This window comes from Pongo abelii, chromosome 20 (genome assembly GCF_028885655.2).
Source record: "Pongo abelii isolate AG06213 chromosome 20, NHGRI_mPonAbe1-v2.0_pri, whole genome shotgun sequence".
Lineage (NCBI taxonomy): Eukaryota > Metazoa > Chordata > Mammalia > Primates > Hominidae > Pongo > Pongo abelii.
Genome location: NC_072005.2, coordinates 42,276,559 through 42,302,510, shown reverse-complemented (window position 1 = coordinate 42,302,510; position 25,952 = coordinate 42,276,559). Strand labels below are relative to the sequence as shown.

Here is a 25,952-nt window from a genome sequence, read left to right as displayed (position 1 = left end):
TGGCTTACGGGTTTTGTTTTGTTTGTTTTTGTTTTTTGAGACGGAGTCTCACTCTGCACTCCTGAGTTCAGGCAATCCACCCACCTCGGCCTCCCAAAGTGTTAGGATTACAGGCGTGAGCCACCACGCCCGACCTAGCTTACGGTTTTATTGAAAACCCCATTTAACTCAAAACAGCTTGTTTCTTATGAATAATAGTTGGTTTTTTTTTTTTTTTTTTTTTTTTTTTTAACAAACAGGGCTATGAAACCATCAAGATTTGTGGATCATCAAAAAAAGAAGCGTCCTGATAAAGTCGAGAAGCAGAATATTTAAAAAGTTCAAAACAGAATTTTGAACTGTAACACTGTTACTTCCTTATTTAAGAAGGACAAGCGGCCAGGTGAAGTGGCTCACACCTGTAATCCCAACAGTTTGGGAGGCCGAGACGGGTGGATCCCTTGAGCCCAGGAGTTGGAGACCAGCCTGGGCAATATGGTGAAACCTGGTCTCTACTAAAAACACAAAAACTAGCCAGGCATGGTGTGTGCACCTGTAATTCCAGGTACTCGGGAGGCTGAAGCAGGAGACTCACTTGAACCTGAAAGGCGGAGGTTGCAGTGAGCTGAGATTGCAGCACCACACTCCAGCCTGGATGATAGAGTGACACTTGGTCTCAAAAAAAAAAAAAGATAAGCAAACAAATTATGACGAAATTATTGCCTTATAAAATTGCAGAAATCGGCTGGGCGCAGTGGCTCACATCTGTAATCCCAGCACTTTGGGAGGCCGAGGCAGGTGGATGACCTGAGGTTGGGAGTTCGAGACCAGCCTGGCCAACATGGTGAAACCCCATCTCTACTAAAAATACAAAAATTAGCCGGGCGTGGTGGCACACACCTGTAATCCCAGCTACTTGGGAGGCTGAGGCAAGGAGAATCGCTTGAGCCAGGGAGATGGAGGTTGCAGTGAGCTGAGATCATGCCACTGCACTGCAGCCTGGCTGATAAGAGCGAGACTCTTGTCTCAAAAAAAAAAAAAAAAATTGCAGAAATCATTGTAAAACCCCGCAGTGCTTACATAGTTGCCGAAACTGTCATAGGACCCACATTAGAGACCGTAACTTCAATAGTGATGTATCACATTGCCACTATTTAACAATCACTCCTATTGAGCAATAATTCAATTCATAGATGCATTAATGAGATGTCAGGTAATACCAAAGAGTAGCTGATTAATCAAGTAAGTTTCCTATTCAGATCAATGAAACCAGTTACTGATAGTAAGGCCTGACAATAGGATGTGTTTGTTATTTCAATAATGACTGCAAACTAGAAGAAGAGATATTGTTTGTAAAATCTTTAGCCACCGACCGTAGCAGTACATCTATTCTTGCCGCTGTAAAAACTTGGTTTGGGGCTGGGTGCAGTGGCTCACGCCTGTAATCTCAGCCCTATCATTTCCTCATATGATATGGAAAATGCCGACCTCTGCATCCTAAATCTAAACTAATTTCCCACTCACTTGCTAAGCTTCAGTCACACCAGGCTGCTTTCTGTTTCTGGAACGCTCCAAGTGCTCTCTGATTTTTCAGCGTCTTTAGTGTAACTGTGCCTCTGCTTGGAATACCCTTCCACACTGCTGACTCCTCACCACCAAAGCTCAAGGGTTATCTCTCAGACACCTGTCCTATCAATGCTACAGGAAGTATCTCTCAAGTTACTGCTTATACCACCTATTGATTTATTTCATAGTATTGATCACAATATAAAATTACCTCATTTTCCCCTTTTACTTTAAAATCTTTTTTTGCTCCCAGACTAGAATGTAAACCTCATGTAGGTAGCAGACATGTCTGCTGACTTTTTTTTTTTGAGACGGAGTTTTGCTCTGTCACCCAGGCTGGAGTGCAATGGCGCAATCTCAGCTCACTGCAACCTCCGTCTCCCAGGTTCAAGTGATTCTCCTGCCTCAGCCTCCCAAGCAGCTGAGATTACAGGCGCCCACCACCACACCCGGCTAATTTTTGTATTTTTAGTACAGACGGGGTTTCACTATGCTGGACAGGATGGTCTCGAACTCCTGACCTCAGGTGATCTGCCTGCATGTCTGCTTACTTTTGATAAGTATCTTTATTGATTGATTGATCGAGGCAGAGTCTTTCACTGTTGCATAGGATGGAGCGAAGTGGTGCAATCATAGCTCACTGCAGCCTTCAACTCCTGGCTCCAAGAGATCCTCGAAACTCAGCTTTCCCAGTAGCCAAGACTACAGGTACATACCACAAGGCCTGGCTAATTTAAAAAGTGTTTTTTGTAGAGATGGGGTCTTGCTTTGTTACCCAGGCTGGTCTTGAACTCTTGGAGTCAAGCAATCCTCATGCCTTTCTTAAGCTTTTACTATTTGAATTAAAATGAACAAATCAGGAAATGAGCAAAGCGTGTCTCTGAAAAACTGAATTCTCTCCCCAAAGACACTGCATGTAACACTATTTAATAATAAAATAGTGGCCAGGCGCGGTGGCTCAGACCTGTAATCCCAGCACGTTGGGAAGCTGAGGCGGGTAGATAACAAGGTCAGGAGTTCAACACCAGCTTGGCCAAGATTGTGAAACCCCGTCTCTACTAAAAATACAAAAATTAGCTGGGCGCGGTGGCAGGCACCTGTAATCCCAGCTACTCGGGAGGCTGAGTCAGGAGAATCGCTTGAACCCGGGGGGCGGAGGTTGCAGTGAGCTGAGATTGTACCATTGCACTCCAGCTTGGGTGACAGAGTGAGACTCCGTCTCAAAAAATAATAATAATAATAATAAAGATGATGATAGTTGGGCTGGGCACAGTAGCTCACAGCTGTAATCCCAGCACTTTGGGAGGCTGATGCAGTCAGTTTGCTTGAGCCTAGGAGTTCGACACTAGCCTAGAGACAGTCAAATCCCGTCTCTATAAAAAATAAAACAATTAGCTGGGTGTGGTGGCACATACCTGTGGTCCTAGCTACTTGAGAGGCTGAGGTGGGAGGATCACCTGAGCCCAGGAGGTTGAGGCTGCAGTGAGCTAGGAGTGCAGCATTGCACACCAGCCTGGGCAATAGAGCAAAAGGCCATCTCAAATAACAATAATAATAATTGGATAGTAACAAATGTGTGACTCCAACAAGTCTGCTGCAAAACAATGCTATAAATAATGAGAAAATAGACAATGCGTGGCTGCGCGCGGTAGCTCATGCCTGTAATCCCAGCACTTTGGGAGGCTGAGGCGGGCAGATCACGAGCTCAAGAGATCGAGACCATCCTGGCCAACATGGTGAAACTCAGTCTCTATTAAAAACACAAAAATTAGCCGGGCGTGGTGACAGGTGCCTGTAATCCCAGCTACTCAGAAGGCTAAGGCAGGAGAATTCCTTGAACCAGGGAGTCGGAGGTTGCAGTGAGCCGAGATCGCGCCGCAGTACTCCACCCTGGCAACAGAACGAGACTCCATCTCAAAAAATAAAAATAAATAAAAATAAAAGGGATGAAAGATGACAAAACTACCAGATGAAATCAGAAATTATAACATCCAATTGAAAGGAATTTCAGACAGAGAGAAGAAAAATGAATGGAAGAAAACTTCACAGAACAAACAAAAGGCGATTTCTAGAAACACAGATCATGAGCCTTCAAAATATTAATACAAAGGTCCACTGAGTACGTTGTACAATGAAAGAAACAAGAACCACACCAAACACATTTCTGTGAAATTTCAGAAAACTAGTATGAAAAGACAATTTTAAATGTTTTTTTAAATTATTATTATTATTATTATTGAGACAGGGTCTCACTCCATTGCCCAGGCTGGAGACCAGTGGCGCAATCTTGGCTCAACTGCAACCACGGCCTCCTGGGTTCAAGCAATTCTCCTGCCTCAGCCTCCTGAGTACCTGGGACTACAGGTGCATGCCACCTCACCCAACTAATATTTTGTATTTTTAGTAGAGACAGGGTTTCACCATGTTGGCCAGGCTGGTCTCAAACTCTTGACTTCAGGTGATCTGCCCACCTCGACCTCCCAAAGTGCTGGGATTACAAGTGTGAGCCACCACGCCCGGCCTATTTTTACTTTTATAAAAACAGGGTCTCCTTATGTCGTCCAGGCTGGTTTTGAACTCCTGAGCTCAGGCAATCCTCCTGCCTCGGACTCCCAAAGTTCTGGGATTACAGGCATGAGTCACTGAGCCTGGCCTTTAAATGCTTTGAAAGACAAAGAACAGTAACACAACACAAATCAAATTGTCATATTTTAAGATAAACAGTGTAAGCTAGCAGACAATGTTATATAATTCAAAATTCTAAGTGAAAACCACATTCAATCTAAAATTTCAAACCTAGTTAAGGTGTCATCCAAAAGAGGCAGAATACAGACACTGTCAAGCTTATAAGGGTCCCAAGGTTTTATCCCAAATTCGCCTTTGTCAAAGTGGTAAACAAAATAAGAACGTGTTTTTTACAAAAAAGAGAAGCTAAACCAAGAAAAAAAAAAAAAAAAAAAAGACATAAGCTCCAAGACACCAGTGATCCAATATAAGAGGCACAGGAAATTCTCGAGATGTTCAGGTGCTGGGTATTTATTTATTTATTTTATTTTTTTTGAGACGGGGTCTTGCTTTGTCACCCAGGCTGCAGGGCAGTGGTGCCATCACGGCTCACTGCAGTCTCGACCTCCCAGGCTCAAGCCATCCTCCCAACTCAGTTCTTTTGCCAGTTGGCTTCCTTTTACTTATTCATTGATGAATCCCACATATTCATTTATTCACTCTACAGTGGTGAAATCTCTTAGAATTATTTTCACTAAGTAATAAAAGTTAACATCACCAAGAATGGAACACATTGACAGTGTGTCTCTTGATGGGATAAACCGCATTAGTTATGTGGTATTCCTCCCAAAGATGCATAAAAGATGAGGTACATCCAAATTAAAGAACACTCTACAAAATAACTGTCCCGGCGCGGTGGCTCATGCCTGTAATCCTAGCACTTTGGGCAGCAGAAGTGGGAGGATCTCTTGAGCCCAAGAGTTTGAGACCACACTGGGCAACATAGGAACACCCCATCTCTACAAAAAATAAAAAATTAGCCGGGCGTGGTGGCGCAGGCCTGTAGTCCCAGCTACTCGGGAGGCTGAAGCAGGAGGGTCCCTTGAGCTCAGGAGTTCGAGGCTGCAGTGAGCTACCATCGCGCCACTGTATTCCAGCCTGGGCGATACAGCAAAGCCCTGTCTCCAAAAATAAAACCAAAAACCAAAAAACAAAACCCCCCACTCACTCACCACCACCAAAAACAAAATAAGTAACCTGTATTCTTTGAAAATGTCAAGGTAGGGAACAGGTAGGATACACAGAAAACAAATAGGTGGAAGATTTAAATCGAAATATTTTAGTAGTTTCATTAAATGTACAGAGGAGAGTATGTGACTATCATTGGGAGTCTGAGACAAGATAAAAGCACGGATCTCATAACAATAAATTACTTTGAAATCTTCTTTCCTGCTCAGTACAGCTCCGGCCGCCGCGCCGCCTGGCTCTCGTATTCCTGGTTCTCGGCGGGCTATGGGGCCTCCGCGCCGCAGCCGTTAGTCTTGTCGGGTAGGTGACTCCTTCAGCGAGCAGCGGCAGCGACGAGAAAGGCCTCGCGGGGTTGCGCTGTCTTCCCGCCCACCGGAGGGCCCTGAGAAGCCTCCGGCCCTGAGGGAGGGCTTGGGGTCGGGGGCGGCCGCTGCCGCCGCCATGTTGGACTGGAGGCACGCACGCTCCCAACGCTCTCTGGCTGCAAATCACGGCGGGAGCGCCTCGGGCCTCTTGTCTTTTGACCCTGTCCTTGGAACCCGAGGAGACTTGCCGTTCCCGGGGGAGGGTGTGTGTGAGTCGGCCGGCGGAGGCCGTCTACGCCATCGTCGGGGCGGGGGGAGCCGAGATTAGAGCATCAGCCTGAGAGAAGCGGTGCTTCTGGTTCTCCGCTCCGCCTCGAATCTTTCAGCGAGGCCTCGAGCCAGTCATCTCACCGCCTCGTACCTCAGTTTTCCCATCAGTGAAGTGGAGCTGGGCCTGCCTGACTCATTCATTCATCAGGTGGGGGCCTTGACGCTCTAGGAGCCCTTTCAAAGGACTTTGCCTTACACGAAATAGTACCTATCGTTATTCACTCTGCAGTAACCACCCGGATTTGAGTTGCGGGTGTTTGCACAGTAATTCAGCTTTCTCTTCACCCTCCTGCCATTCGTCTTCCCCTCCAGTTCATCTCCTGAAAGAGTTTGAAATCAGCCTTGTCTATTATTGATAAGCTCCTGTAGGTGTATGTGGCATTTCACTTAAAACATGCAGACCAAAGGAAAGGCAATCTTTTTCCCCCCACGAAGCAGTTAACTTGGCAGAGGCCACCCGTTGTATGGAAGAGAAAGAGAGGCATTAGTCTCTTCAGGACAGGCAGTTTGGATCCTGCTAAAACAGATAAAAAATCTAGAACATGGGCCGGGCAAGGTGGCTCACGCCTGTAATCCCAGGACTTTGGGAGGCCAAGGCGGGCGGATCATGAAGTCAGGAGATCGAGATCATCTTGGCGAACACGGTGAAACCCCGTGTATGAAAAATACAAAAAATTAGCCGGGCGTGGTGGCGGGTGCCTGTAGTCCCAGCTACTCGGGAGGCTGAGGCAGGAGAATGGCTTGAACCCGGGAGGCGGAGCCTGCAGTGAGCCGAGATCACGCCACTGCACTCCAGCCTGGGTGACAGAGCGAGACTCCGTCTCAAAAAAAAAAAAAAAATCTAGAACATGGATGTCCCCTTGATTTAGCAGACCTAGCTGATCACACAAGGTCCTGTATTGTTAGGCTGCATCACAGGCCGCAAAGACCCAGGTATCTATCCAGTTGCTAGAAACCATCATGAGAGTTAGATACCACTTTTCTGTTGGAAATACAGACCATTTCCTGAAGCCGTATGGTTGAGGTAAAACATAGGCCTTTTGCAGTCTTATATTTTGAGTAAGGCCAAACCTGCCTAGTGTTATAAAACCAGACAAAAAACCCAGGTACCCAGTCTTGCAGGATAGAAATGTGTGACTAAAATGAAGCATCGATCTGAGAAGACTACAAATGAGCGGGAAAGATTGGACAGGAGCATGCTATACATTATTTAGATTAATGTTGATATTTAAGGAGCCAGGATATTGGTTTGTTTTTGAGGGGTGCCCATCTACTTTATGTAAGAAGCTATAAACCACACTTCTTTCAGTTTCTGCTTAATCCTTGCTCAAACAAGGAATAATTTCTTATTCCAAAGTAGACATTGGTACATCTTTTACTAGGTACATAATTTGGGATGAAGTCTGATAAAGCTCCTTAGAAGTACTTACAGTACACCCTCACAAGGGTGTACCATCTACCCATGGTTTAAACAGAAATTAAAATTCTACTTTCGTGGAGAAATTTGCCAAGTTTTAATGGATTCAGTGCTCATTAAAAACTTTTAGCCTGTGTTGATCTTTAACATAATTATTGGTGTAAAACAATGGCTTCTGTGGAAAATTAAAGTTTTAGTGGTTTGTAATTTGTATAATACAGGCTTTTTCATGTATCATATTAGCATATAAGCTGGTTTAATCATTAGTACTGATCTTCAAATTACTAAGACACCAGATATTTGTTACTTTGTAATTTGAGTTTTTAAAAAAATACTGAAATTGGCTTTTCGATGTGTGAAAAGGATTACTTATTAGAGCTTGTTTTTAAATTTACATTCAATTAATTAAAGCTAGGGTCTTTATATTCTTAGGCTTGGTATACTATTTATATGTTTTGTAATAAGTGTATAAAAATAATACCTTTGACTTTGTATACAAAAAAAAAGAAATCTTCTTTCTTGCTTTAAAAGGCATGTTGGATTTGCATTCTAGACCGTAATAAATATAACTTTTAACATAAAAATCTATTTATGTTGTTTATCAGATATTAGGGTTTTTTTTCCCTCTCCTGTCAACCTCCAAATAAAATCGATGCTCCAGAATGATGCCCTCTTATCATAATTTTATAAATACCTGGCTCCAGGGTTACTACCGGATATAAAAATACAATGCTGGTCTCCCAAACAGGCAACTCACATTGACACTCACACAGCTTCCACTCACACCTGCGATCACAAGGCAGGATCTTCGGGCCCTCGTCGGCCACGATCCGCTCCCAGAGAGCATTCGCGCACAATCTCATCCCATCCACGATTTTGATTCCTTTTCTCCCCCTTCTTCAACCCGATCCGGGACGAGACCATCAGGTCCCACCTCCACCTTCACCTTCATTTTCCGCGCAATGCAGACTGAGCCCTGGACTCACCCATATACAGATTGAATTGTCCGGTCAGTGTTTCATCCCCTCTGCATTCTGAGGGCGAGTTAGCATCTGGGTGCGTGAGTTCCAAACTAACAGCCAGGACCAGGCTTGGAGCCAAGAATCCTTTGGCTCGCATCGTGGCTGGGTTGACCGCGTTTCTGCCCTGGACTACATTTCCCATCGGTTCTACAGTTCGGAGCTACTTCCGCCGAGAACCGGAAGCATGTTTTCCTGTGTCGTACCCTAGATAACAGAGCTGCCAGGGATAATCAGGCCTGGCCACTCTAGCGGGTGAGCCGGCCCCATAGCGAGCCGATCGGCATGAGGGCTCTGCGCTCCTCGGTGCAGAGGAGCGGTAAATGGAAACAAGTCTGGCTTGGCTATGAGAGGCATCAGGAAGCGCGCAGTTGGGCTCTGGACTACATTTCCCAGAGGATCCCGCAGGCCGACACCAAGTCTCGCGAGATTTTAGCTTCCTCTTAGCCCCGTGGCGGGACCGTTTGCTGTGCCGAATTAGCTGCCGCCGCGCCTTGGAGTCCCGAGCAGCTCGGCCAGGCTGGCCCCGAGCGGAACCAAAGAATGCTGAGGGTGAGGAATCCGGCTCCGGTCCTTTTGTGTGTGGAGGGCTGAGGAGAGGAGTTTGCGTGTGTGATCGCGATGGTTGCCGTGGGTCTTCGTGGTCTGTGACTGTGGCTGTGTGGTGCTGACTCTGGGTGATCAGATGGGCGCTTGTGACTGTGCGCGCCCGGAGTGGATGCGTGTGTCCTGGACGAGCCTCGTTGTGCGTGCGGATGTGAAGAACCGGTGACTGTGTGGTTGGACTGCGTGTCCCGGGGTGGGTGTGTGACTTTGCGTGTATGTGCAGTACCGTGTGTGCGTGAGTTGCAGGTCTGTGGCTGTGCAGGTGCAACTTGTGTAGTCGCTTGGTGTATGTGAGAGAGGAGAGTGTGATTGACTGTGAGGCAGTGGGTAAGTGGATATGGGGAGGCATGTGTGCGATTGGGACTTTGTGTGTCCCCTTGAGAGAAAAAACCGCTTAGGCAGTTAGGGTGGGTCCTTGGTAAAAGTACTTTAAACAGAGAAACAGCCTGAAAAATCAGGCTGCAGGCACAGATAAGGAAAATAGTACAGGGAGGTTGTCCTGAAGACATTCCTCAGCTGCACTGATAAGGGACCGAGGCCCAACATAGAAACGCCTTTGTCCTTTGTGTGACCAGCGGGCTTCCACGAAATAGTCGCTTCTTTTGTGGGCATGTACACGGTGGGCTCTGTTAGATTTTGAAGGGAAGGCGAGGGTTAAAGAAAGAGCGAGAGAGAGAGTTGGCGGCTCTATGGCGGGGATCAACTAAACGCCAGAGCCCACTGCCGCTTACAGGCTGGGGTAATTACAGGCCTGGGCAGGAGGGGTCTGGGCGGCATGGCTTGTTGCCTGGGAGAAAGTTGATAAGGATGTTTCTTGGGCCTTTGCCCAGCAGGATGTGATAAGGAAGTCAGGCGGTTGGGAAGGATGTTTCGCACAGCCCAATCCCCAGTGGAATGTTTCCCTCTGACCAGGGTCTGTGAAATGGTGGGGGCTTACAAAACGGTGCAGCTTGGACTAACAGGTTCCGGCGGCCACTTTCCTTTTTTGGACATGCTTTAGACTGTGAGCCCGGCCTCTTTTGAATCATAACTTCAGCCCCTGATTGGTCCCGGGCCAAGCTTTCACTTCAGCCCCTGATTGGTCCCGGGCCAAGCTTTCACTTCAGCCCCTGATTGGTCCCGGGCCAAACTTTCACTTCAGCCCCTGATTGGTCCCGGGCCAAACTTTCACTTCAGCCCCTCATTGGTCCTGGGCCAAACTTTCACTTCAGCCCCTGATTGGTCCTGGGCCAAACTTTCACTTCAGCCTGGGATTGGTCCCGGGCTAAGGTCCCAGGGCCAAGCTGAGTAGTGCTTTCTCCAAGACAGCCCACGTTCCTCTCCTTCCCAGTTAATAAAACCCCCAGATTCAGCCTCCTAGTTGGCAACCCTCTTTTGGGTCCCCTCCGCTGGGGACAGCTTTCTTCTTTTGCTTATTAATCTTCTGCTCCGACCTCATCCTTTGTTTCCATGTTCCTTAATTTTCTTGGCCGTGAGAGAAAGAAGGCAAAAACAAGAGCCTTTACCCTAACAATTCAATTGCTGGAGAGAAGATTAGTGCATGTCTAAGATATGTGGCATCACACACCATAGCCCTGGGATTGAAAGCCATGAAGTTTATGGGATGGTGTTAATCTCAGTCCAAATAAGTGATAAGATCTTTCACTTTGCTATATTTTAGGGGTAGGAATGAGACTGGGGGCTTGATCAGTAGTTTGTACCAGTAAGACCAGGGATTTGCCCAGTCATCTGTGAGTAAATGCTTGGGCCAGTTTCCATGTCTGTATTGAATTAAATACTCATACGGTTCTGTGATTTTCTCAAATACAGATTTGGTCTTTGTCCCTATTTCCTCGCATACAACTCCTAAAATCCTTGGAATCTCCTAAGTGCTGGCTTTTTTTTTTTTTAATGGAGTCTCTCTCTGTCACCCAGACTGAAGTGCAGTGGCACAATCTCCAGTCACTGCAATCTCTGCCTCCCGGGTTCAAGCAGTTCTTCTGCCTCAGCCTCCCGAGTAGCTGGGACTACAGGCACACGCCACCACACCTGGCTAATTTTTGTATTTTTTTTTTAGTAGAGACGGGGTTTCACCATTGCTGGCCAGTCTGGTCTCGAACTCCTGACCTCAGGTGATCTGCCTGCCTCAGTCTCCCAAAGTGTTGGGATTACCGGCGTCAGCCACTGCACCCAGCCTTTGGCTTCTTATATGTTAGCGATTGACCGAAAGCTTCAGGATGGGGGCTGGTCATCAGAAAGACCAAGGCAGGCTTAGAGGGTTGAGACTTTCAGCCCCTACCCTCCCACCCCTGGGGAGTGGAGGGGGCTGAGGATTAAGTTGATGGCAAGTAGCCAATGGTTTAATCAATCATGCCTATGTAATGAAGCCTCCTTACAAACCCAAAAGGAGTGGATTCGGAGAGCTTCCAGAGAGCTGAACACATGCAGGTTCCTGGAGGGTTGTGCCTAGGGAGGGCATGGAAGCTCTGTGCCCCTTACCCCATACCTTGCCCTAGGCATCTCTTCATCTGTATCCTTTGGAATATCTTTCTAATCAGCCAGTAAATGTGTTTCCCTGAGGTCTGTGAGCCATTTTATTCTAGCAAATTAATCAAACCCAAAGAGGGGGTCGTAGGAATCCCAAATTGAACCCGTCAGTCAGAAGTTGTAGAGGCTGGGACTTGTGACTGGTGTCTGAAAGGGGAGCAGTTTTGGGGGCTGAGCCCTCAGCCTGTGGGATGACAGTATCTCATGGTAGATAGTGTCAGAATCGAATTGGTGGACACCCAGCTGGTGTCTGCAGCAGAACTGATTCCTTGCTTGCTGATGGGGAGAAATCTCCTTGGATTTTGAGGCCACAGAAGTCTTCTGGTTTGATTGTTGTGGTTTTGTTGTGAAGCAGAGGAAGAACACAGTTTTGAGTTTTTTCCAAATGGGTTCACATTGGGGGTTTTCAACCTCGAATCCATCAACTCCATCGCTGAATTTTTATTTATTTATTTATTTATTTTTATTTTTGAGGTAGGGTCTCATTCTGTCTCCCAGGCTGGAGTGCAGTGGCACGATCTTGGCTCATTGCAGCCTTGATCTCCTGTGCTCAAGTGATCCTCCTACCTAAGCCTGCCAAGTAAGCTGAAACCAGAGGCACACACCAGCACTCTGGCGTAATTACAAATAATTTTCACTAGGAAAGACTCACTAGGTTGCCTAGGCTGGTCTTCAACTCCTGAGTTCAAGTGATCCTCCCACCTCTGCTTCCAAAGTGCTAGGATTACAGGCCTGAGCTGCCTCACCTATCACTGATTTTCTTTTTCTTTCTTTCTTTTTTTTTTTTTTTTTTTGAGACAGTCTCACTCTGCCTTGCCCAGGCTGGACTGCAGTGGCACAATCTCAGCTCACTGCAGCCTCCGCCTCCTGGGTTCAAGTGATTCTCCTGTCTCAGCCTCCTGAGTAGCTGGGATTACAGGTGCCCGCAACCACACCCGACCAATTTTTGTATTTGTAGTAGAGGCAGGGTTTCACCATGTTGGCCAGGCTGGTCATGAACTCCTGATCTCAGGTGATCCACCCACCTCTGCCTCCCAAAGTGCTGGGATTGCAGGCGTGAGCCACCACACCCGGCCTTTTTTTTTTTTTTTTTTTAAAGACAGGGTCTCACTCTATTACCTAGACTGGAGTGCAGTGGCGGGATCATGGCATACTGCAGCCTTGACCTCCGGGGCTGAAGGGATCCTCCCACCTCAGCCTCCCAAGGAGCTGGGTTACAGGCATGTGGCACCATGCTGGGCTAATATTTGTATTTTTTGCACAGACGGGGTTTTGCCATGTTGCCCAGTCTGGTCTCGAACTCCTGAGCTCCAGCAATCTCCCAACCTGAGCCTCCCAAAGTGCTGGGATTACAGGGAAGAGCCACTGCACCTGGCCTATCACTGCATTTTTAAAGGGAAGGAGGACTATAGTGAGATTCACTAAGGATTACAGAAAAGGTAGAACCCTAGATAGATTTAAAGACAGAGATTATAATATACTTGAGATGATAATATCCAAATTTAGCTTTCATAGATAGAGAAATTTGAAGTACATCAGACTATAAGTTGGCATTTTGTGCAACTAATTAAAACTATGTTTGAAAGAGAGCAAATGCATTTTCATTCTTATGAGTAATATTAAGCAACAATGAAAATAAATAGAAATACTCAAGAAATTGTTATATTTAAATCTTCCCTCCTTTTTTGGAAAGAGAAGTATTGATATTTTTAAAGATTCTAATCAAAACTTCTCTTTTAAAAAAATTGATGATTCTATGGAGATAGGGAGAGAATAACCTATGTTTATTGAACACCTAATATTCCACTTACCTGAATGTCATTTATTCTATATTATAGGTTTTTTTTGTTTGTTTTTGAGACAGGGTCTTGCTCTGTCACCCAGGCTAGAGTGTAGTGGGGTGGTCACAGTTCACAGATGTACACCACCATGCCTGGCTTATTATTTTATTTTATTTTATTTTTGCAGAGATGGGGTCTCCCTGTATTTCCCAGGCTTGACTTGAACTTCTGGGCTCAAGCCATCCTCCTGCCTTGGCATCCCAAAGTGCTGGGATGATAGGCGTAAGCCACTGTGCTCAGCCACTATTATAGTCTTGATAGTAGAAGTGTCTCAGTGTACTGGAAAACTGTCTAAATTTTGGAAAACTATTTAAAAACACGTTGGTGTTATTTGGCCAACATGGATTTCTTTGCTCCATCATTATTTATTGGCATTATTAGCCTGTTGACTTTCAATTTCCTTAAATCCCTTTCACTCCATTTTTGTTTTTTTGTCCCCCAAATAAAAGTTCTTTTTTTTTTTTTCTTTTTTCTTTTTTTTTTTTTTGAGACAGATTCTCGCTCTTATCACCCAGGCTGGAGTGCAGTGGTGTGATCTCAGCTCACTGTAATCTTCACCTTTCAGGTTCAAGCGATTCTCCTGCCACAGCCTCCCGAGTAGCCTAGACTACAGGCATGCACCACCACAGCCTGCTAATTCTTTGTATTCTTTTTTTTTTTTTTTTTTTGAGATGGAGTTTCACTCTTGTTGCCCAGGCTGGAGTGCAATGGCACAATCTCTGCTCACTGCAACCTCTGCCTCCTGGGTTCAAGCGATTCTCCTGCCTCAGCCTCCCAAGTAGCTGGGATTACAGGTGTGAGCCACCAAACCCAGCTAATTTTTGTATTTTTACTAGAGACAGGGTTTTGCCATGTTGGCCAGGCTGGTCTGGAACTCCTGACCTCAAGTCATCTGCCCGCCTTGGCCTCCCAAAGTGCTGAGATTACAGGCATGAGCCACTGCGCCTGGCTTTTTTATATTTTTATATTTATTTATTTATATTTTGATACGGAGTCTTGCTCTGTTGCCCAGGCTGCAGTGCAGCAGCACGGTATTGGCTCACTGCAACCTCTGTCTCCCATGCTCAAGCGATTCTCCTGCCTCTGCCTCCCGAGTAGCTGGGATTACAGGCACCTGCCACCACGCCCGGCTACTTTTTGTATTTTAATTTGAGACAGGGTTTCACCATGTTGGCCATGCTGGTCTTGAACTCCTGACCTCTGGTGATCCACTCACCTTGGCCTCCCAAAGTGCTGGGATTACAGGCTTGAGCCACTGCGCCTGGCCTTTTTTGTATTTTAAGTAGAGACCAGGTTTCACTATGTTGGTCAGGCTGGTCTCGAGCTCCTGACCTCAAATGATCTACCCGTCTTGGCCTCCCAAAGTGCTGGGTCTACAGGCATGAGCCACCACACGTGGCCAAAATACTTATATTTTGAAAGACATAGTTCCCCAATTTTTTCCTGTGTGTTTGTGTTCATTTTAAGGAATGGTTGAACACATTCAAATAGATTAGCGTTTAGAAATAAGAAAAGAAACCACAAAGAAAAAGGTAGGCTTCAGTAAAATGCACATAAATTAAAATTTCTATACAGCCCCCTTCCTTAAAGGAATTTAAATGTGGACAGATTGGAGGGGAAAGTTTTGCAGCAAAAATCATAAGTAGAAGGAAACAGAATGGTTAAGTACACAGTGCAGTAGCCATTTAGGAAAGTAATAAGCCATTTAAATGCCATGTATAAAGTGTTTTTGATAAGAAAAAAATCAAAATGTAAAGAGAATACAAAATTATATGTGTACTGTGGTCACATCTGTATTGTTCTGCGTACGGAAAACAGACTGGGGAGAAATAGCTTTAAGTCCTAATAGTAATTTTCTTTTTCTCCCTTTTCTTTTTTTTTTGCTTTTTCTTTTCCCTGTCTCCCTCAATATTGCATATCTTTCCCATTAAAAAGTATTGTATTATATATCTACTAAGAAGACATTTGTTTCAGATTTTTTGGTTTTGTCATCAAGGAACATTCTTCTGCATACAACTTTATACTTTTAAAATTCTCTGGCCTGGCTCGGTGGCTCATGCCTGTAATCCCAGCACTTTGGGAGGCCGAGTTGGGTGGATTGCTTGAGGCCAGGAGTTTGAGACCAGCCTGGCCAACATGGTGAAACCCGGTCTCTACCAAAAATACCAAAAAATATAGCCAGGTATGGTGGTGTGTGCCTGTATTCCCAGCTACTTTGATGGCTGAGGCACAAGAGTCACTTGAACCCAGGAGGCAGAGGTTGCAGTGAGCTATGATTACCTCACTGCACTCTAGCCTGGGTAACAGATTGAGACTTGTCTCAAAAAATAAAAATAAAAAATTATTGGCCAGGCGTGGTGGCTCATGCCTGTAATCCCAGCACTTTGGGAGGCCAAGGAGGGCCGATCACCTGAGGTCGGGAGTTTGAGACCAGCCTGACCAACATGGAGAAACCCCATCTCTACTAAAAATACCAAATTAGCCAGGCGTGGTGGCACATGCCTGTAATCCCAGCTATTCAGGAGGCTGAGGCAGGAGAATCGCTTGAACCCAGGAGGAGGAGGTTGCAGTGAGTCGAGATCGCACCACTGCACTCCAGCCTGGGCAACAAGAGTGAAACTCCGTCTCAAAAAAAAAAATCTTTACTTTGGATAAGTACTTAGAAATGGAATTTCTAGCTCAGCCACTAGATATTATTAATGGATTTAATATGAAAAACCGTTACTTGAGGATATATAAAGCTTTAAAAGACAGGGTCCCTATTCTTTAGTTATAAATAAAGCAGCATTTGTAAGGTAATATTCAGAAAACATCAGACAATATCATATAAAGCCCTTCTGTTCATGCTGATGACATTGGATGGCCAGTTAAGGATGACACTTCATTCCGTCCCCTGCAACCACGGTCCTGTCATGTCTAAATGATACTGACCCTATGAGAACACTGTGGATGTGAAAGCATTTCTTCAAGTTAGCTTTTTGGCCTGCTGGTTTTAATCTGATGATAGGATATCCAAAGTGAAACTAATGGAGTGAAATGATTGTGCATCTGTTGGGGGCAATCAGAGACGGCTAGAGCAAGGACAGACACGTGCTGAACTCATCTCTCCTAAGAGCCACAGCAAGCAGCAGTGTTGCTAGCAGGGCTACTGCACATCTGTACATGTGGCTCCAATGGTTCTGACTTGTTTTTTTCCTAGTATGACCCTAATACATGGGGCAAGTTAGAAAATCAGAGTTGCCCGGGCATGGTGGCTCACGCCTGTAATCCCAGTACTTTGGGAGCCAAGGTGGGTGGATCACTTGAGGCCAGGAGTTCGAGACCAGCCTCAGCAACACAGTGAAACCCCGTCTCTACTAAAAATACAAAAATTAGTTGGGCATGGTGGCAGGCACCTGTAATCCCAGCTAAGAGAGGCTGAGGTTGCAGTGGGCTGAGATCAGGCACTTCAGCCTGGGCAACAGAGTGAGACTGCCTCAAAAAAAAAAATGGGAAAGGAAAGAAAAGAAAATCACAGCTTGTTAGCCACTTGCAGCTAAAGCAACAACACGCATACACAAAAATTATTCAGTAAAAACAAAACAGTTTTGGCGTATCTTGAGATTTGTTTTATATCCAAAGGAAGACTATCTTTGAACTACTCTTTGGAAAATGCCTTCTATGTAACAAATGTTGTAGTTTTCTTCTAATTGGGTCTTGAGGTCTCTCAGGAGAATGGCTATAAACTCTAGCCTCACCCTAATGCGGCTCTAGGGGAGGGGCTTGTGGGTCTTTACAGTAGCCTTTCACCAGACATTTATTTTTCCTGGCCCACAGCCTAATGCTCAAGTGTCTGACCCATGACCAGGTGTCTCACAGGAAACTTGTTTATACTTGCAGATGCCCCTGTAACTTTTGTCTGACCTGTGTGCAGTTTATTCCTACCATGATACCCACTCTTGTATTTTATTTTATTTTATTTTATTTTTTGAGATGGAGTCTTGATCCGTCACCAGGCTGGAATGCAGTGGCATGACCTTGGCTCACTGCAATCTCCACCTTCTGGGTTCAAGCAATTCTCCTGCCTCAGCCTCCCGAGTGGCTGGGACTATAGGCGCGTGCCACCACGCCCAGCTAATTTTTGTATTTTTAGTAGAGACGGGGTTTCACCATGTTGGCCAGGATGGTCTCGATCTCTTGACTTTGTGATCTGCCCAACTCAGCCTCCCAAAGTGCTGGGATTACAGGCATGAGCCATCGCACCTGGCTTTTGTTTGTTTGTTTGTTTTTGACACAGGATCTTGCGCTGGTGCCTAGGCTGGAGTGCAGTGGCAGGATCACAGCTCACTGCAGCCTCCACCTCCTGGGCTCAAGCAATCTTCACACCTCAGCCTCCCAAGTAGCTGGGACTACAGGCATGTCCCACCACATCTGGCTAATTTGTATATGATATATATTTTTGTAGAGATGAGGTTTTGCCATGTTGCCCAGAATTGGTCTTGAACTCCTGAGCTCAAGCAATTAATCTGCCTTAGCCTCCCAAAGTGCTGTGATTACAGGTGTGGGTTGCCACACCCAGCCAATGTACGTTTAATTATCGAAGTGCTATCTATACTATTTTATGGAAGTACTAATTAGTGAAGTGCATTAGAGGTTTTTTTGTTGTTGTGTTTGTTTTGAGACAGAGTTTCGCTTTTATTGCCCAGTCTGGAGTGCAGTGGTGCGATCTCGGCTCACGGCAACCTCTGCCTCCCAGGTTCAAGCAATTCTCCTGCCTCAGCCTCCCAAGTAGCTGGGATTACAGGCATGCGCCACCACCCCCAGCTAATTTGGTATTTTTAGTAGAAACTAAAATGGTCTCCATGTTTTGTATTTTTAGTAGAGACTAAAATGGTCTCTCCATGTTGGTCAGGCTGGTCTCAAACTCCCAACCTCAGGTGATCCATCCGCCTTGGCCTCCCAAAGTGTTGGGATTACAGGCATGAGCCACCGTGCCTGGCCAATAGGGTTTTTAAACTTTTTGTAGATATTTTTGAAAGATCCTGTCTTCCTTTAAGAAATGAGAAAAGGCTGGGTGTGGTGGCTCATGCCTGTAATCCCAGCACTTTGGGAGGCCAAAGCAGGTGGATTGCTCGAGCTCGAGTGTTTAAGAACAGCCTGACCAAATGGCAAAACCTCGTTTCTACTAAAAATACAAAAAGTTAGCTGGGCATGGTGGTGCACACCTATAGTCATAGCTAACACAAAGGCTGAGGTGAGAAGATCACCTGAGCCTGGGAGGTTGAGGCTGCAGTGAGCTGTGATCATGCCACTGCACTCCAGCCTGGGCAACAGAACGAGACCCTGTCTCAAAACGAAAACAAAAACAAAAAAATGAAACGAGGAAAAAAAATAACAAGAAAGAAAGTGGTAAGGGAGGAGTACCTGTTTATTAAGCTTTTGTTGTAAATAGTAATTTGCATATCAGATGTTTACTGTAATATTCTTTCAGCTTTGCTAGGCCTACAGCTTGCTGTGTGCTTTTGTACTCTAGTTTGTTTATTTGGGAAATAATATATCAATGTGTTTTATTCATTCCCAGCTCTAACCATGGAATATTCGGAATGTCCCATTCTATGAAGGAGGTTTGCCGGCCGCAACAGGAATATTCATGAACATGGAGGTACTTTGTTGAAGTTACACTAATTTTTTTACTCTTCCCCACTCTCATCCTAGCTCACTGTATTCTCTCCATCCTTCAGCACTCTTCTATGTCTTCCTTCATCTTAAAAACCTTTCCTTTAATTTCAACAGCGCTGCATGGGTTTGTCATTTCAGGGGTTGGTCATGTTCCAGGATCTGTCTATAGACTTCTCTCAGGAGGAATGGGAGTGCCTGGACACTGCTCAGAAGGACTTATACAGAGATGTAATGATGGAGAACTACAGCAGCCTGGTCTCACTAGGTAAAGATGTCTATCCGCAAATAACTCATGAATTTTGGGTGTAGCTTTCAATTGTCTGGGTGACTTTTCACCCGTTGCCTAGGGAATTGTTTTGTGTTTTGTAGATTAATAGATGGGCAGCTCTTTGGGGTCACTCCATCTTCTCCATGCTTCAGACCTTTACACCTTCCTCTAGTCCTTCATGAGGACTAAGGGACTAACTTTGAATTCAGAAACAGCAGGAGTATGTCTTACTTCTTTTCTTTCTTTCTTTTTTTTTTTTTTTTTTTGAGACAAAGTCTCACTCTGTCGCCCAGGCTGGAGTGCAATGGTGTGATCTCGATTCACTCCAACCTCTGTCTCTCGGGTTCAAGCGATTCTCATGCCTCAGCCTTCTGAGTAGCTGGGATTACAGGCACCCGCCACCACGCCCAGCCAATTTTTGTATTTTTAGTAGAGACAGGGTTTCACCATGTTGGTCAGGCTGGTCTTGAACTCCTGACCTCAAGCAATCCAACTGTTTTGGTCTCCCAAAGTGCTGGGATTACAGGAGTGAGCCACCATGCCCGGCCATCTTACTTCTTTTCTTATAAACAGGTCTCTCTATCTCAAAGCCTGATGTGATTTCCTTACTGGAGCAAGGGAAAGAGCCCTGGATGGTTTCAAGGGACGTGCTGGGAGGATGGTGCCCAGGTAAGTAAGGACTGAGCAGATGGGGAAGACACTGCTATTTAGAACCCAGCCTGTCAGGGAGGCAACACCAAACAGGTATTGGTTGAGGAGTCTCTTCCTCAAGGTCCCATGTAAGGGTTGTGGCCTAAGACACATGAAGAAAAGTCACGATACACCCCCACACACACTTTTTAAAATTTTATTTATTTTTTATTTATTTATTTATTTATTTTGAGATGGAGTCTCGCTCTGTCGCCCAGGCTGGAGTGCAGTGGCATGATCTCGGCTCACTGCAACCTCCGTCCCTGGGTTGAAGTGACCCTCTTGCCTCAGCCTTTGAAGGAACTGGCATTATAGGTGCCCACCACCATGCCCAGCTAATTTTTGTATTTTCAGTAGATATGGGGTTTCACCATGTTGGCTAGGCTGGCCTCGAACTTCTGACCTCAGGTGATCCACCTGCCTCGGCCTCCGAAAGTGCTGGGATTACAGGCGTGAGCCACTGCGCCTGGCCAAGAATCCCCTTTTACTTCCACCTCTTCAGTCTATGCTACCCTCTTGTCATAATTTCTTCCCATTTCAAAGAATACCGTTCCCTTCTTCGGGAGCCATCCTGTTTCCTCTGTCTTCGAGCTGCTTCTTTCCCTTTGAAATTTAAACCCGTGTTCTTGCTTTAAAAAAAAATCTTTCAAAATATATTTGTTTTTCATACTGATCCTTAACTTTTTTTTTTGTCCTGTCTTTTCTTGTCTAGTTTTGCTTTGATGCAGCCATTTCATGCATCGATGGATATTCATTCACTTTTTTTTTTGAAACGGAGTCTCACTCTGTCACCCAGGCTGGAGTGCAGCGGTGCAATATTGGCTCACTGCAACCTCCACTTCCCGGGTTCAAGTAATTCTCCTGCCTCAACCTCTTGAGTAGCTGGGACTACAGGCATGTACCACTACAACTGGCTACTTTTTGTATTTTCAGTAGAGACAGGGTTTCACCATGTTGGCCAGGCTGGTCCTGAATTCCTGACCTCAGGTGATCCACCTGCTTCAGCCTCCCAAAGTGCTGGGATTACAGGTGTGAGCCACCACACCCGACCTCATTCACTTTTAATCAACATTTATTGACTTAAAAAAAAATCATAAAGCCTTCTTTTCTTTTCTTTTTTTAAATTTATTTTTAATTTTTTAATTTTTTTTTTTTTTGAGAAGGAGTCTTGCTCTGTCACCCAGGCTGGAGTGCAGTGGCGCAGTCTCCGCTCACTGCAAGCTCCGCATCCCGGGCTCACGCCATTCTCCTGCCTCAGCCTCCGGAGTAGCTGGGACTACAGGCGCCCGCCACCACGCCCGGAGAATTTTTTGTATTTTTAGTGGAAACGGGGTTTCACCGTGTTAGCCAGGATGGTCTCGATCTCCTGACCTCGTGATCCACCCACCTCGGCCTCCCAAAGTCCTAGGATTACAGGCGTGAGCCACCACGCCCGGCCAAAGCCTTCTTTTCTTGGTGGGTGACAGTTATAGAAGACATAAGCTATCAGAATTACAGTCTAATAAAGGGTTTATTTATTTATTTATTTTGAGACAATATCTTGCTGTGTTGCCCAGGCTGGAGTGCAGTGGAGGGATCTCGGCTCACTGCAACCTCTGCATCCTGAATTCAAGCAATTCTTGTGCCTCAGCCTCCAGAGTAGCTGAGATTACAGGCATGCGCCACCACACCTGGCTAATTTTTTGTATTTTTAGTAGAGTCGGGGTTTTGCCACATAGCCTAGGCTGGTCTTGAACTCCTGAGCTAAGGCAATCTGCCCACCTTGGCCTCCCAAAGTGCTAGGATTACTGGCATGAGCCACCATACCCAGCCTAATAAACGGTCTAAATCATGTGTGTAAATCACTTTCTAAAAAGTAGACTCAACCAGGAGATTTCTAATATGGTGCTTAGAAGAAAGAGCTGTAGATATAAATGTGAAGGAATAGGATATGCCTGCTTTTAGGAGGAAAAGGCACCAGAAATGATTGTGTATAAAAGAGGACAATAAGTTAAATACAGAAGACTTAAGTGTCAAGGAAAAGGGAGTGATCCATTTTCAATAATTTGGTGACAATGTTAACATGCGCAAAAATTAGGCTGTAAGTAGCATAGACTGAGGGATTTTTCTTTTGAAGTAGAAAAGATAAGGCATTTTATTTTTCAAAATGTGCTTTTAAGTAATGCAAACTATCCATTTTAAAGTGTTTTAATTGTAGGATATAGATGACTTTATTTCCTTTTATCCATAGAACATTACAAAAAAATTTTTTTTAATTATTAAGTTGATTACGGAAGTCTTTGAACATACACAAAAGTAGAAAGGATGGTGTACTGGACATCCCCCGAATCCATTTCCTAGCTGCAGTAGTTATCAATGAGTTTCCATGTTTCCAATCTTACTTGATCTATGCCTGTTGACCTCTGCACCTTCCCTTAACTATGTTAAATTAAGTCCTGGATATCATGAGTTCAGTACTATTAAATGTATAGGTAGCTTTTCAGTGTTTCTTCTTCTTTTTTTGTTTTTGTGACAGGGTCTCTCTGTTGCCCATGCTGGAGTACGGTGGCACAATCACAGCTCACTGCAGCCTTGACCTCCAGGACTCAAGTGATCCTCCCACCTCTGCCTCCTGACTAGCTCAGACCACAAGCACACACCACCACACCCGGTCAATTTCTAATTTTTTTTGTAGAGATGGGTTCTCCCTATGTGCCACAGGCTGGTCTGGAACTCCTGGGCTCAAGCAGTCCTCCCATCGCCTCACTTTCCCAAACTGCTGAGATTACAGGCATGAGCAACTGTGCCCAGCTGTTTCTTCTATTTAAAATGACTGCTCTGATGTATCTTTATTTAAATGGACATTTTCATATTTAATCTTTCAGATGTGAGATTCCTGGGCCAATATACATATAATTTTTTAGATGGAGTCTTGCTCCCTTGCCAGGCTGGGGTGCTGTGGCACGATCTTGGCTGACTGCAACCTCCGACTCCCTGGTTCAAGTAATTCTCCTGCCTCAACCTCCTGAATAGCTGGGATTACAGGCATGCGCCACCACACCCAGCTAAATTTTTTTTGTATTTTTAGTTGAGATGGGGTTTCACCACTTTGGCCAGGAGGGTCTCGATCTCCTGACCTCGTGATCTGCCCGCCTCGGCCTCCCAAAGTGCTGGGATTACAGACGTGAGCCACCACACCCGGCCTGGTTTAAACTTTTTAAAGCTCATGACAGTCTAGGACAGAAATGCATGATCCACTGGAGCTGCCTCATCCAACTCAGTTCAGACAAGTATTCGTAGCTGGTTAGTTAATTTAAAAGTTTAAAGTGAAAAGATCTGATATGCCACAACCACACGATTTTAGATGAGAGCATTTAATCAGAGATGGGTGGATCACTTGAGACCAGCCTGGCAAATGTGGCGAAACCCCCTCTGTACTAAAAATACAAAAATTAGCCTGGTATGGTGTTGCACACCTGTAATCCCAGCTACTTGAATGGCTGAGGCATGGAATTGATTGAATCCGGGAGGAGGAGGAGGCAGTGAGCCGAGATCACACCACTGCACTGCAGTATGGGTGACAGAGTGAGACTCTGTCTCAAGAAAACAAAAAAAGAACTTTTTAATTTTCATGATACAATTTTTAATCCATGAGCTTTTGTAAATGTTTTGCCTTTAATTTTTTCCCATTTTTAATAGTTGTTTTTATTACTGAATTTATTTATTTATTTATTTACTTACTTACTAGTCTCTGATAGCAGGGCAAAGCATTTTGTTTGAAAATGGGCTCCCTGCTGGGAGTTCTGCCTCATTTTGTATACATACTATACCTGTAAGGCATGAGTCATCATTTAAGGTTTTAGTTTTTTATGTGAAGGGACAACACAAAGGTTCTTGCAATCCAGTTTCAATAGATGGTTCATAAAAGCTGTGCTGTTCCATACAGTAGCCACTACCTACATGGGGCTAATTAGATTTAACTGTAAAGTAATTAAAATTAAAATGAAAAATTCACTTCTTGGCCAGGCACAGTGACTAACACCTGTAACTCCGGGGCTTTGGGAGGCTGAGGCAGGAGGATCGCTTGAGTCCAGGAGTTCAAGGTTGCAGTGAGCTGTGATCGCACCACTGTGTTCCAGCCTGGGTGGCAGAGCAAGACCCTGTCTCAAAAAGAAAAAGAGGCTGGGTATGGTGGCTCACACCTGTAAATCCCAGCACTTTGGGAGGCTGAGGTGGGCGGATCACTTGAGGTCAGGAGTGGTCTGGTCAACATGGTGACCAGCCTAATCAACATAGTGAAACAACATCTCTACTAAAACAAACACACAAAAAATTAGCCGGGTGTGGTGGCAGGCACCTGTAATCCCAGCTACTCGTGAGGCTGAGGATGGAGAATTGCTTGAACCCAGGAGGTGGAGGTTGCAGTGAACCCAGGAGGCGGAGGTTGCAGTGAGCCAAGATCACACCACTGCACTCCAGCCTGGGCAACAGAGCAAGACTCTGTCTCAAAAAAAAAAAAAAAAGGAAAAGAAACTATATTTCCTATTTGTGCTTCCTTTTTATGTTTCATCTTTTCTACTTCTTTATTTGGTTTTATTTTCTTACTAATTTTTAGGAGTGACTCATTCATTCATTTTTTCATTTATTTATAATTATGGTAAAATATACATAACATAAATGTATTACTATTTTAACCATCTTTAATTGTATTCATATTGTGCAACCATCTGCACATTCATTTCTAGAACTCTGGAAATTCCAACATAATCACGACGGATCTACCTATTTGGGTTAAGAAGAGCTTCTATTTACTAGTTATCTTATTGTTAGCATATCCCAATGGACCCCTGCCAAAGTTTGCCCCTCAGATAAACAAAAACTCAACACTATATAGCATGGGAATATTCATTGCTGGCTAGGAACAGACCATCTCTGACACTGCCAGGAAGCATCAAACTAGCCAGTCAAATGAAAATGTGCCTACATTTGGAATGAGTAATCTCACTTTTTGGACTGTCTGCTACAGAAATAAAAGAAGTAGCTAATTCTGATATATACAGAAACACATTTCCTGGAACAGCAGTAACAGTCTAAATGGGCATTAACAAAAACTGTGACAGGCCAGGCGTGGTGGCTCACGCCTGTAATCCCAGCACTTTGGGAGGCCAAGGCGGGTGGATCACAAGGTCAGGAGTTCGACACCAGCCTGGTCAACATGGTGAAAACCCTGTCTCTACTAAAAATACAAAAAATTAGCCACGCGTGGTGGTGCACACCTGTAGTCCCAGCTACTTGGGAGGCTGAGGTAGGCAAATTGGTTGAACTCAGGAGGCAGAGGTTGCAGTGAGCGGAGATCGTGCCATTGTACTCCAGCCTAGGCAACAGAGCAAGACTCCGTCTTGAGGGGGAAAAAAATGTGACGTTATGGTATATCCACATAATGGGATATTATGCAGCTATTCAAGGAAATGAAGTAAATCTATAAATAGTAATTTTATCACTATCCTTTATCTGTTGTTATCTGGGGGGAGAAGTTGCACACCAGTATGTATAGGACAATTCTATTTTTATAAAAAGAAGAAAATGCACACATAGATACACATACATCATATATGAATGGGTGAATATGTGGATGTGCATAAACTTGGGAAAAGAAACACTCCAGACAAGAATGCATTCCTCTGGGGGTAGAAAATCATGTGTTCCAAATAGAAATAAATGTTTGCAAATACACATCTTCCTGGAAATAAGGTTATGTAGTGTGCTGAAAGTATAGTTGAGATCTTAATGAACAAGTAGGTGATACGGCACTTAAAAGATTGGCTCAAGGCCAGGCGCGGTGGCTCATGCCTGTAATTCCAGCACTTTGGGAGGCCAAGGCGGGCGGATCACAAGGTCAGGAGATTGAGACCATCCTGGCCAACATGGTAAAACCCCGTCTCTACTAAAAACACAAATATTAGCTGGGTGTCATGGCAGGCGCCTGTAATCCCAGCTACTAGGGAGGTTGAGGAA

At 45.0% G+C, this 25,952-nt stretch overlaps 1 protein-coding gene and 1 long non-coding RNA gene across 3 annotated transcripts in view; one reads left to right on the top strand and one right to left on the bottom strand.

Moving 5' to 3' along the window:
- Positions 1 to 5,585: 5,585 nt before the first annotated feature.
- Positions 5,586 to 8,339, bottom strand: LOC103888592 (uncharacterized). Its single transcript, XR_010138539.1, has 3 exons — positions 8,137 to 8,339; positions 6,125 to 6,253; positions 5,586 to 5,779 (listed from the first exon to the last, which is right to left on the bottom strand). It is a non-coding gene; the product is annotated as an uncharacterized LOC103888592 (long non-coding RNA).
- A 472-nt stretch (positions 8,340 to 8,811) lies between these two features.
- Positions 8,812 to 25,952, top strand: part of ZNF850 (zinc finger protein 850) — a 28,337-nt gene continuing 11,196 nt past the window's right edge. The window contains exons 1-4 of one of the 2 annotated variants that reach the window (XM_024237942.3): positions 8,812 to 8,921; positions 18,903 to 18,983; positions 19,139 to 19,265; positions 19,842 to 19,937. In XM_024237942.3, the coding sequence (XP_024093710.3) occupies positions 18,972 to 18,983; positions 19,139 to 19,265; positions 19,842 to 19,937 (235 nt within the window). In that variant the 5' untranslated portion in view covers positions 8,812 to 8,921; positions 18,903 to 18,971. Of the gene's footprint in view, positions 8,922 to 18,902; positions 18,984 to 19,138; positions 19,266 to 19,841; positions 19,938 to 25,952 lie in introns of those variants that run through there. The other variant, XM_054540251.2, reaches the window with a different exon arrangement.